This window comes from Ooceraea biroi, chromosome 5, assembly GCF_003672135.1.
Source record: "Ooceraea biroi isolate clonal line C1 chromosome 5, Obir_v5.4, whole genome shotgun sequence".
Classification (NCBI taxonomy): domain Eukaryota; kingdom Metazoa; phylum Arthropoda; class Insecta; order Hymenoptera; family Formicidae; genus Ooceraea; species Ooceraea biroi.
Window position 1 is genome coordinate 2,597,725 of NC_039510.1, and position 12,958 is coordinate 2,610,682.

General features: G+C 35.2%; 2 protein-coding genes across 3 annotated transcripts; one reads left to right on the forward strand and one right to left on the reverse strand.

Annotated features, from left to right (window-relative positions):
* The first annotated feature begins 793 nt into the window (after positions 1 to 793).
* Positions 794 to 9,891, forward strand: LOC105287755 (equilibrative nucleoside transporter 1). Of its 2 annotated transcripts, none has more exons than XM_011353510.3 (11): positions 794 to 1,699; positions 2,185 to 2,416; positions 3,850 to 3,970; positions 4,152 to 4,233; positions 4,337 to 4,476; positions 4,646 to 4,791; positions 5,046 to 5,131; positions 5,209 to 5,355; positions 5,510 to 5,818; positions 5,899 to 6,101; positions 6,182 to 9,891. In XM_011353510.3, exons 2-11 carry the CDS (start codon positions 2,320 to 2,322, stop codon positions 6,306 to 6,308), a joined length of 1,458 nt encoding a protein of 485 aa, XP_011351812.1. In that variant the 5' UTR covers positions 794 to 1,699; positions 2,185 to 2,319; the 3' UTR covers positions 6,309 to 9,891. The 2 variants fall into 2 exon arrangements, with proteins under 2 accessions (XP_011351812.1, XP_011351813.1); XM_011353511.3 differs by having other exon boundaries at positions 1,699 to 1,781.
* A 194-nt stretch (positions 9,892 to 10,085) lies between these two features.
* LOC105287754 (E3 ubiquitin-protein transferase MAEA) lies at positions 10,086 to 12,875 on the reverse strand. Its single transcript, XM_011353509.3, has 5 exons — positions 12,529 to 12,875; positions 11,846 to 12,257; positions 11,335 to 11,647; positions 10,643 to 10,952; positions 10,086 to 10,484 (listed from the first exon to the last, which is right to left on the reverse strand). The coding sequence occupies exons 1-5, from the start codon at positions 12,565 to 12,567 to the stop codon at positions 10,383 to 10,385; spliced, it is 1,176 nt and encodes a 391-aa protein (XP_011351811.1). The 5' UTR covers positions 12,568 to 12,875; the 3' UTR covers positions 10,086 to 10,382.
* Positions 12,876 to 12,958: the final 83 nt, after the last annotated feature.

Genomic DNA, 12,958 nt, shown 5'->3' on the forward strand with positions numbered 1-12,958 from the left:
CATTTCTGAGTTTACGGTATTTTCAATAGCAGAGAACTCTAGGCAATATAAAAAATAATGATATCAACAACTCAGAACTACTCGGAAAAGGAAAAATTTCTAAGGGTAGAACTTTTTCATTTCTGAGTTTACGGTATTTTCAATAGCAGAGAACTCTAGGCAATAGAAAAAATAATGATATCAACAACTCAGAACTACTCGGAAAAGGAAAAAATTTCTAAGGGTAGAATTTTTTCATTTCCGAGTTTACGGTATTTTCAATAGCAGAGAACTCTAGGCAATATAAAAAATAATGATATCAACAACTCAGAACTCCTCGGAAAAAGAAAAAAATTTTTTAATAAATAAATAATGTTTTCGAATAATAATATTCATATATTATTATTCGATAACATTATTAACATTGAAAAATAAAATAGCGCGCGCCTGTGTTGTACTAGTAAATATACAAAACAGACTACTCTTTCAGTTAGCGTGTTTGTTAACAGTGCAACTATATAAACGCAATTATTGTTATTAGAAACGAAATGTTATTTCATGTAGCAGGAAAACATATATGTGTTGTAAGCTTAGTCGTTCAAACAGTTGTTTAACCCTTAGCGGATTCTTTAATTTTAGATACAACTTTTGTAAAATGTCGTACATTACTTTCATACAACACTTTGTAAATTTTCTTTATTTTCGTTTGTTTCGATTAGAGAAGTGAATTTGAACAGCGCGCCACAACTTGGATCTTGCCTGTTAAATGGCGTTAATAGGGACGTGGAGTCATCTATCAAAAAATTTTGATAGAAAACGTTACCATTCCACGCTGTAAATTGTTTAATAATTGCGCCAACAATGCATATACCTGGCATCTTATCTTTTTACATACTTCTTTGCGATAAAAAACATTATCCCGTAATCTGACTTCAAAGTCCATTTAACGCTACAAAGGCTTCATAACATTTTCTAGCCTCCTTCTTTCGTATAAAAAAAAAGATAGAAAGAGTTAAATTTTTGTATCAAGTTATATAAACTAATGGATGTATCGGATAGGTCAAAGGTTGATATTAAATAATATATTTCGACAGGGGGCAAGTAAACTTCTGCTTTCCAATAACGCGATAATGTTGACAGTGCGTCAGAATGACGTGTACTCTTATTTGCTCCCGAGGAAGCTTCGCTGCGATCTCTCTCTCGCTATCTTCATTTTTTTCCCACGGCTGTTAGGACCTAGGACGAACGAACTCATTACGCCAGCTGCTCGCATCTCTAACCTCGGTATAGCACACTCGTGCGCGCTCGGGACTCTTCGCCGCTTCTCGCGGCGCTCGGCATGCAGCATCAAGCTATATCTCGATGAACTCTTAATCCCCCCCCGATCTAACCTAGCAAAATACCGCGGAAACATGGTACGGCCGCTCGCGTGTCGCCGCCCCGCAGTGTCACTTGTATCTGGAACAATCTCGGCGGCTCGGCTGTAGCAACTAAATGCACTTTTTTTTTTCCTCCCTCTCGGTGGTAGAGTAATAAGAAGACGAGATACTCGGGACAACGGGAGCCGTCGGCCGATGGACATTGGCACGTGATTTTTTTTCTCGCCACGCACCACCCTCCGACACAGCCCGCTAACGTCGATCGTCGACGGTAGATTTTACAATTCATTCGACGGTAGCCGAGCGTAAGACGAGCAACGCAAAAAGCCGCCTGCCACAAGGTCTGTTCCGCTTGATTGCACCTGGCTTAACCTACCACGAGTCGCAGCCGCACACGGAATATCCGATCTCTCTCTACTTATCGTAATAATCTAATCTATATTTAAATAAGGATATCAACGGGAGAAGATATTTATTTCTGTTATGCAACCTATCTGTCTCTCTAGTTGAATGTTTCACCGAAGATCATTTCTGTTAATTTTGTTTTTTAATAATTATGTCGAACCATCGCTAGAACCATTTTTCATTCGGTCGAGTCGAATGTGCGGAGATCGTTCACGTGGAGAGGAAATACTTTCTGCTGTATAATATTGCGTAATATTTCTGTGTTTTCATAATTTCATTGCTGATATTTTTAAGAGAGTTTCATTTAGTTTGGCATTTCTGTGTCGTTACCTTTTGTAGCGATAGCATCTGAATTCTATATAAAAAATTCTATATGTGGATATATATTGTATTGCTTTCTTAAAATCGCCACCTTTTTCAGGCGAGAATACAATTGTGGGAGGAGGAGTTGCACTCTGAAACGTTCACCGAGGAACGTACCGACTACGTTTGTTAATTGCAAAAGAGATTTTCAAGACGAGTGCGTTTAAAGAATCTTCCTGTAACGACAAGAAAAATGGCGGGCACTTACACGAAGAAAGATTTCGGTGCGGGGCCTGAGGAGCAGACCCTGCTGAAGGATTCTAATGGGACCCGCATTGTACCTGCGAAAGGTAATGGGATCAGGATGTATTCTCTCATGCCCCCTATCATGGCTGTGGGGGAATGCAGCTTTCTCGGAATCTTTTTTGTCATTTTATTTTCCTGTCGTGTATACCTGCTCAGACCAGTCTGTGAGAAAGGCTTTGAAGCAGATACAGCATCCTTGGCATTGGCAGTAAAGTATTTAAATTTAAGGTCAACTTGTAGTTTGTTATGATTTCTTCTTCTCTATTGTTCAAATTTCTTGATGATTATTATATATTGATAAAACGTGTATCATCATTTAAAATAATAAAATTATTTAATTGGTAGGCATAATAATTGGATGTAGAATATTGATAATTTTAATAATAATAATTTCATGATAAAGGACAAGAATAGTTTGAGGACAAAAATTATTTGCTGGCCTGTTAAAATTAAAAAATAAAATAAAAATTCAATTAAAAATAATAAAATTGATAAAATAATTTAATCTGCGGAATACTTTATATGGTGCACTATTGATTTCAGAATTTAAATAATTACAATCCTAATATACAAACACACGCATACTAAAAGTCTTTCATCTTAAAACTTTAAAATAAAATTTTAAACAAGTTTTTCTTAAAGATGTATAGAAAAATTTTAATGTGAATATTTTCACCTAAAGCTGTCCTCATTGAATTCTTTTGAATTTTGAAAGCTTTCACGTTTCCTTGATATCATGATTCTCGGAAAGTTTCCTGAGAAGTTGTTTACATACGTTATCTTGTTCTATTCACATTTACGAAAGATTGATAAGATGTTTTTGAAGGTAGGAACTTTCTCAATTTGAATACACTCAACTTATGCAAGAGAATCACATTCTCTCACACGCAAAGATTTTATTTCGCTGATATAAAATGCTGATTCGGCTAAATAATACTCGCGAGCCATTTTCCTGCATTACTGACGGAGTCAGAAGTGTTAGACCACTTGAAAGGACGTTTCTACCTGTCACACATAAGCAGTCAAAATGATTATCGATGATAGTAATTATGATTGAGCAGTTTAATACTTTTTATTATCCTTTGTTACTAACAATTATCCATAACGCCTACCATTTAATCTTTTAATTCAAATCGATATTTTAAGATGACCACACGGCTTCTCTCTAAAAAGTGATATTTGCATGGCTTACTTTGCTTCTATCTTACTCGCTGTTGATGAAAAATTTCTTAACAATCAATTGCATATGTGTATGTACATCTTTGTTTTTTGTACGTTTAATTATCTGTTTTTATTAACGGCTAAATTAATACTAATGCATGTATTGTGCTCAGACTGCGTCAATTGATTTTAATGGCCCAATTGATTGCGGCATTCCGTTCGCACATTCATTTTCCTTATTGCAACCATTTGTCTACATATCAATTATCTTCTAATATCTTTTGTCAAAGGAGTGACTTTGTGTCTTTTGTGTCAGGTTGCGAACCTGTACGTCTTTCACCGGGTTGGGAAGGCACGGGTAGACCCGATGACGAACTGAATTTCAAAGGTGTTACAATGGATCAAGCGGACCTTGAATTGAATCCTCCTAGAGATAGGTACACATTATCTTTTATTTGTTTGACAGGAATTGTTTATGTAAAATTTATATTAATGAAATCTCTCTCTCTCTCTCTCTCCCCCTCTTGCATTGGGAATTGTGTACCTGAGAAGCTTATGTAATATTTACGTAGAATTTATGTATAATAAATAAAATTTCATTCTGTTATCTTGTTTTAGGCTAAATTTAGTATTTTTCATATTGATACTTCATGGAATCGGTGCCTTGATGCCATGGAATATGTTCATAACAGCTAAAGATGTGAGTTTATTAATCATAACGGTTTATAATAATTGAAAATTAGAGTGAAAATCGTGGCGCAGTTTTTATTTTAATAAAACTGATGCGTATATATCCCTTACAGTATTTTGTCAGTTACAAATTGTCCAAGGAGTACACCGGTGTAGATACGAATTATGCGACAAATTTTCTCGCGTATCTGGGATCTGCAGCACAAGTACCGAACTTCCTGTTTAACTGGTTGAACGTATTTTTACAATTTGGGTATGTACTTGAATGCAAGATATTCCGAAAGTTTTATTATTTTTGATGATAATGATTAATTTTAAATGAGAAAATAAGAGCTACCAGATAATACTAATGACGACAAGCACATAATTCGTTAGATAGTATAGTATATTTTTTAATTGAGAAATATTTTTACACTTTTTAGAGGCAATTTGACAACGCGCATAGTGTGGAGCATTTTTGTGCTGGTCCTGGTATTCGTTTTTACTGTCGTCTTAGCAATGACCGACAGTTCCGGTTGGCCCGGAATTTTCTTCTGGATCACTATGGTATCTGTTGTTATAGTAAACAGTGAGTAAACTTCATTTATTCTAAATTTTCTATAATATATTTAAAAATTAGTCTTATCAGAAACTTTCCAAAATTTTTATTTCATATAATATTTTTTTTTATTTTAATTCATAATTATTACAAAAGTTGTGATACGCATAGTGAATTATACCATCCAAAGCTATCAAATAAAATGATATTTAACGACTTATTTTTTAATAATATTCATATCGTTATTTTGATCGTACATAGTTCACTGAAAATGTTTGTTTCAGCTGCCAATGGCATTTACCAAAATTCGGTGTTTGGAATGGCGGCGAAATTGCCCAGCAAGTATACGGGCGCCGTTGTGTTGGGTTCGGTGTGTACATACATCTGATCACGTACGATAAAGAGTTGCTACGTAACATGAATATATCCGTCGTGTATTATTTTTAGAACATCAGCGGAACTTTTACCGCTATAATAAGCTTCCTTGCTCAAGTGATGGCACCGAACGCGCGCACCGCCGCCATCTATTACTTCATTACAGCCTTGTTCATTCTCTTGGCTTGCTTCGACACATACTTCGCACTCCCGATCAACGTGAGCATCTTGTGTAATAAGTTTCTTAGAGTTATTTATTCAAATCACAAAAATTAACGTTATCTCAATTATTTGTGGCATGCTGATGCACGCGAGTGTTCATCATGTCCGATCTCTATTAGAGAATTAATTGAATAACGCTGACGAATTGCAGAGATTTTATCGATACCACGAGCTACTTCATCAGAAAGAGGCGAACAAAAGGCAGCTGGAAAATAGTAGCAGAGGAATTACTCAGAGACCGCCGTACTGGTCGGTCTTCAAAGCGTGTTTCCCACAACTATTTAACACATTTTTGATCTTTTTCGTGACCCTGGCTCTTTTCCCATCGGTTCAGTCTGACATTCGACTCTCGGATAAAGACTTCTTCGTTCCCACCGAGTATTACAGCAGCGTCATGTGCTTCTTAACATTTAATATTACCGCCATGCTTGGAAGCACCATTGCATCACTAGTCCAATGGGTAACGTACTTTCTTCTTTCTTAAATTTTTTTTACGTATGCTTGTGTATAAAATGCACGATTTCTTTATTCTGTGCGCAGCCCAGCAAGAAGTATCTGATTATCCCGGTGGTCCTGCGACTCGCCTACCTGCCGTTGTTCTTACTGTGCAAATATGAGCCTGTTAAGACGGAGAGAATATTACCGATACTCATCGATAATGATTGGATCTACTGGGTCATTGCCATGACTATGGGTCTCAGTAGCGGCTACTTGTCGTCATTATCGATGATGTATTGCCCCAGGTATAAAAGAGAAAGAGAAAACAATTTTTATTTAATATTAAAACAATTTAATATGAGAATAATCAATCCTTCGTCCTCAGGATGGTGGACTCGCAGCACGCATCGACGGCTGGCATGTTCGGTGCGGCTTCCCTGATCACGGGAATCTTCACGGGTGTTCTGTTCTCTATGGTGATGCCGAGTATCGTGGCAAACCTGACGTTCTGATCATTTTAAAGCGCGTTGATTGACATTTTCACTCAGGAGCTAGGAAAAGAAAGAGGTTTGCAAGAGGTTTAAGAGTACACGATCTGCCCCCCGCATAGTTCGCGCAACTTGACGAGACAACGTAAATAAATAATTCGCGAACTCGTGCGGAGCGAGATTTTCGACGTTCAGAGAACGAGGGAGAAGGAAACGAGGCTTCGGGAAAACGGAGGCTTCCTTGTATCGATTCAGAGGAATATCCATCTCCTTGCATATACGTTAAACATATACATCCATATATCTATCGTACAAAGAACTTTTTTTAAATAAAAGACTATAACGAGTTTCTAATTAAGTAAACAACCATTCAAGGTAATGCGTGTTTTTTTTATAAGTACTGACTTGAAACTAACTAATTATTGATTAATGACTCTTTGATGTTGGTATGAGACAACATAGAACGATAATATAATAATACGTATTGAAGTAAGCTAATGCGTTAAAAAAAACCATGCAAAGTGCATTAATAACTAGAAATGATCATTTCGCAGCAGAGAGAGGTATAGGGAGAACGTCAGAAACCATGGTTTTAGAGAAGCTAATCCCGTTATATCACTTACTGCCCCAATGAATAAAACCGGACCAATAAGCCTTAATAAGAGAAAGAAACAAATGAAAGAATGACACGTTCTTTTTTGCAATGTTTGAATAGAAACGCTGCAAATATTGAATCTTATATATAAATCTGTGTAAATTTTGTCATGCATTTAGCGCTGGACGCAACCGTTTCGTTCATTAAGATCCAGGTATTCAATGCGAGGACAATATAACACCGTCTTTAGACGTTTAGCGCTAAATTCGTGGCAAAGATATGCCTTCTGATAGATAAGCATTACATTTTTAAATAGAATTTACGCGCTAACGTTGGATTTTCCTGGACGAAGAGGTGATAATTAATTTCTGAGTTGATGAGAATACGTAAGAAACCGGGGGCTTGATTAATGATCAGAACATCTTGTTTCGAACATTTTTATGCGCGCATGGTTATTAAAGTTAATGGCCAACAAAATGAGATTTGTCTATCGGCTTACATTTATTTACATCTTTGATCAACAGGGTATTATTGCAGAATCCAATGTAAGTCTCGTAATAAGCTGCATGTTATATTTAGCATTACAGTTTTATTCTATAATTACGAGGTTGTGTTATTAAATACTTTTTAATATTATTTAGCATTTTATTTAACATTTTTACTGTGTAACACATACATCTATACATATGTACATGTATATACACATACACGCACGACGTTTCAGAGTAAAAGATTTCATATTTTTCGACATCATGATTGTTCGTGAGAAAGACATTTTACGATACTTCCAATAAATTTAAATTAATTAAGTTTTCGTCGCAAGGATAATTTTTATCACGATATTGTCATAAGTTTTCCGTTTTACAATGCTTCAAATTGTCTGCGTTTTGGAAAATGCAGGAGAGTCAAGACTGTTGGCCATTCGATCGATACTAGTCCCTTCACTTTTTTTTGACAACGAGCGCTTTGCTTTATTTGTGTGAGAGAGAGAGAGAGAGAGAGAGACAGACAGACAGACAGAGAGAAAACTACAGTTTTAGCAATTGAAAATAATTACAGTTTCTGGGCTTCATGATTGTATCTCATACAATTATTAGGTAATTGTGTTTTTCCCTTTTTTACCACATGTATGTTCACATTATTTGATGACAGATATAAATATATGAGGAGCTCTGATTCTGTACATGTTTTGAGCGATTCTACGATATTCACAACAGAATCTCAGCATTTACAAATTCTGTAACTTTATCATTGTTTATCTTCGTTTTAACATTTTATTCAAATTTAATATTAAGCACTTTTAAAATTATTGTTAAGTTTTACGTTGTGGAAGTTTTCAGTTTTCTCAGATTTGCATGCGAGAAAACATGTGTTTTCTACAATTATACCATTATAATTATAACATGTATCACAATATTGTAATTGTTAATTACGTCTCATTTATTTCGCTCGGAACGTTTTCTTGTAATTTTGTAATTTTATAATTTTAATATCTTAATACGTATACGAATATGGAATATTCAGCAACAATTCATATTTTGTTTTTATTTGATTACATCTGCATATGATTATACTGAAATGTAAACTCTAATTTATCCATTATCTCTATCAAACTTACCGTGTACAATGGTAATCAGTCCAATTAATAATCATCTTTCATCGATTCTCATCGAAGTAAGCCTTCATTAATCGATATAAACGTAACAAGTTGCACAAACGTATCTGAAAGAGGAAGACTTTCTCGTTTGTAATACAGTGTGATTCTGAAAAAACTTTAATAAACATTATTTCATATTAAATATTATTTAATCTAATTTACAAGGTCTGATTTGATTATGTTAATCTATTAAATCTAATTAATAATTGATAATAACGGTCCGCTAATGAATAGACTCAATTTTAACTGGATTTAATGGATTATTATAAAATAAAAAGTTGCTTTTAAGAGGATGCATAAAATATAATTGTCTGGAATCATCTGCGTTGCAAACAAGAAAGTGTTTTTCCATTAATTACCAAGAAAGATACTTGATGAGGAAGAGACTTTTCAATCGTTATCTTGTCAGACTGACAAATATGATGCTTTTGAAAAATGTAATCTGAATTCCTACAAAGACAATCCTTCTAAGTGAAGCACATAATGCAGACAATAAATAATCAAGGGAATTCAATAAATAACTCAATAAAATCGGTAGATGTCTTGAATCTAAAGAAGAAGAAAAAAAAAGGGAACTGATAGAGTAGATGGAGTATTTTTCTATGGATTCAGTCACACAAGTAAATTTTATTCGAATTGTTTCGCGCATACTGTATAGACTATAGGCAATCTCTATTAAAATGTTTGCACACATTAGTATTATATCCTATATAATATGTAAACGTGCATTTATTTTCATGCAGAAATGGTGTATATACATATCCTAAATAAATTCACAAAGATCTGATGACGAATATATTGTTGTTGCAAGGAATTTCACCATTTCTATATCGAAATGTTATGCATAATATATTATACATGCTGATACAGGGAATATCACAAGTTGCAGACCTCCTCTTGATCATAATTCTGTCTTCTAGATTTAATCAATTGTATTGTACTTTTCAATTAATGTAAAGATCCAATATTTTTTTTAAAGATTAAGCGTGTGGAACTTCAATTTCGAAATATAACATTTTCCCAGAAATTTCTTTGATTACAAAAATGATGTTTGTGATTCTTATTTATCTCTTAAACCTTATACCTTAATTTCTTATATAATTTTGTCACTCTATTGTCCCAATATAGTCTCAAGTTTCTTTTTATGTAGTTTTAATAGAGCTGCTTGATAACGAGAGGATTGTGATGGGAGGTGTAAGTTTTGATATACCTTGTGTATACATATATCTATGAAAACCCAAGACCTTGCGAAACTTCTGGTTACATCTTATAAGTAGATTTACAGCAACTGTTCGGACCGTTCAATTTATTGTAGATAGGATGTTAAATAAATGAATAATATTCCCGTTAAAAGATATTCAAGATATTATTACTATATAATGACAAATTATATTGATAGGTTACTGATTTATAAAAATAAATAATGAAAATTTACGAAACTTGACATCTGTTTTAGAACGCTTTTTTAATGAAACATAATCTACAAGTTGCTTGATTGTGATTAGTTCGGTTCTTTTTATTACAATTAAAAAATTATAATAAAGTCTTACATTCCAGAATTTTATTTCAGATTGTTGTTAATTATAATTACTTAAAGAAAAGGTGATCACAAGGGGCAAACATTACGTCATAATTATTGCACGTTATATACACGGGTATAAATAAATCCATCAGGCGTAATCCTTAAAAATAGATGTTATTTCGTTCCATGCCAATAGTATACAATTATTATTATTATTATTAAATAAGAGAGAAGTTAATGAACAAGGGAGGGACTATAAGCGCTAAGCATATAGTACAATATATGTATATGCTGGGTCGATGATCGATCGTGAACGATGGATGTTCACATGACGTAAACCTTCTCGATCTTTTTATAGGGAAATACTTCTTTGGTCTTTGGGCAGATCACGGTGCCATTGTTTTCTTGAGCCATTTTTTCCAATGCCTGCGAAAAAATTTTTATAAACCATGAATGAAAATATTAAATAGTATTAAAATTAACATTAATCCGTAAGCTCGATTTCACCAGCGATATATCTCAAAGTAAATATTCTAAAGATATTTAAAAATCGATAACAATTTATTTAACACATCGATCCTTACTTGTTCACCATATACATATCCATTGGGCATCATCATGGGTTGATTATATTCATTTAATGGTTTCCCGCTTATGCTACAAACAAGTCGTGATTGCGAACAATGAGCAAATGGCAACGGTGCAGCCAGCTCGTTCAACGCTTCATTGCAAACTGGACAGCTCGGATTTCGGCCTTCCTTATTTGCGCTGTAACACTGAGGAGTCTTGAGAGCCGACAAACCAGCTTGCAAAGCTACTGTGAATACGCTCTGACTTGCCAACTGAAACAATCTGTAATTCTCTTGCCGGAACGTCTCGATCAACCTATCCCATCTGGAAATTTTTATAAACATTATAGGCACTGTCACTTCTTTAAATCGCGTCCTAGACTCATTATTTTAAATAAATTTTTTTTAAATATTTTTTAATGCTTCTTTAGCTCTGTAGTAACACAATCTTCTCTTTAAAAAACGCTAATTTAGAGCAGCTTTAAAAAGACGAGGTCTTGCAATAAAAAACGTAGACAAAAATATGAATATTCGAGACCAACGACTCAACTTCCGCCTTAAGACCAACTGTTGGTTATTATTATCTAATTTGGCATCGTTGTTGGAGCCGCGTTGTTTACTATTTTTTTTTTCTAGTATTAGGTTGCTTCTTTTCTTGACGAAGCGATAATGTGGCTGCAATTCGCAAACCAAATTGCAGGACATACCTTTTCTCATCCAGCAATTCTTTGTAAGGGCTCAAGTACGCATGGGCCGGGAAAGCCAACTGGCCCATGCAACACTGAATCTCTTGTAACTGGTAATCGTCACAGTTGGCGAAGTACTTCCGCGCGTGTTTCACAGCATCGAGCCGTCTGTCGGTTCGCACTAACTCAATAAACTCCTGCACGCGCAGATTGAACTCCATAAAACTGCTGAGTTTTCTTAGCTTCGACCGATTGTCGTGGCACCAGCTGATGCATCGGGCAGTCTCGTGATTGGCTAAAGATTTCTCTACCTCCCTCGACACCATAAACACATCTGCAAACGAGAGGAAGTGTTAATCAAGAATTTTATAAATTCAGTGAAACTAAAACTTTATTTATTTATCATTTTATCCAATTTATTCATTTTTAAAACCATTTCCATTGCTTATTAATAATAATAATAAGATTCTACTTCAAACACAGATAGAAAATAAAATATACGTTATTTAATTTTACACTAAAAGCAATTTACCGATATTCGTTAAGTCCCTGAGTTCGCTACTGTCTGCCAACTTGGTAGCTGTTTTGTAGTATCCTTTGCGAAGAAAGTATTCCACTAACATTCGGTCTAATCTCTGTCGTCTCCACTGATTAACAGCGCTAGGTGATGTGTTAGCGTGCTCCTTCAAATGGTCCAGTCTCCTCTTGCACACCGCGCCTGCTTGCAGTTCCTCCGCAATCGACTCTTGGGCCTTACGTTTTAAGACCTGAAGCCTAGCCACTACGCCGCCAAGTAATTTGCTAATTTCTCCGGTAGCTACGTAAGACCCGTCAGTCTTCAGGCTCTTCTCAAGTTCGTTCGACACTGCTTGCACGTGGGAGACTTCTCTGTCAAGAGTTTTCTGGGCGGAACGGAACTTCTTATTTAGGAGCTCGTATGGAACCTGCGTTTTAAAGTTGCGTTAAGAGATCTTGAAAGCTACTTGAAGAATATTATTTTTAAAGACTTTATTTACTTCCAGCAATTATGTTTTCACAAAGTGAAACACAGTCGGGTCTGTTTTAGGAAGATTGTTGCTTTATTTATATGTGTCATGGGTCTCAAATGTGTACGTGATTAACACGCAATATGCTGGAATGCAGTGAAATGTCTCAATATGCTACGTGACAAGGAAGGCCTTAAGGACGCAAATATGAGAAAAGTGACTTGTCTACCTTCAATGTTGGGTGCTCGAGGCTTTTTACATCTGACATGGTGGTTAACTGACTCAAGATGATAAGTGACAAAGGAACACTTGTGGAAAACACAATGACAGAATTAATAATCAGATCGAGTGGCTATTACTGCGTCACGGTATATACGCGACATGTCCGTATGAACACGACGATGTAAAGAACGAGCGGAAAATAGGTCGCGGAGACAACGGTGGAGAAAAATCGAGGGATGATTTGTAAGATTCACGTGAATCTTACAAGTTCACCTCTAGTCAACTTTTCCGTCATATCAGTTTGTTTACGCGTAATTTTAATGCAGCTTAGTATCCCCGAATTAATGCAGATGGCTCTATTGGCGGAGCGAGTAATGTAAAGGGCAATCCGCAACATTAGCATCGCGGTAAAAACGGAATTGACATTAATAAGTAAG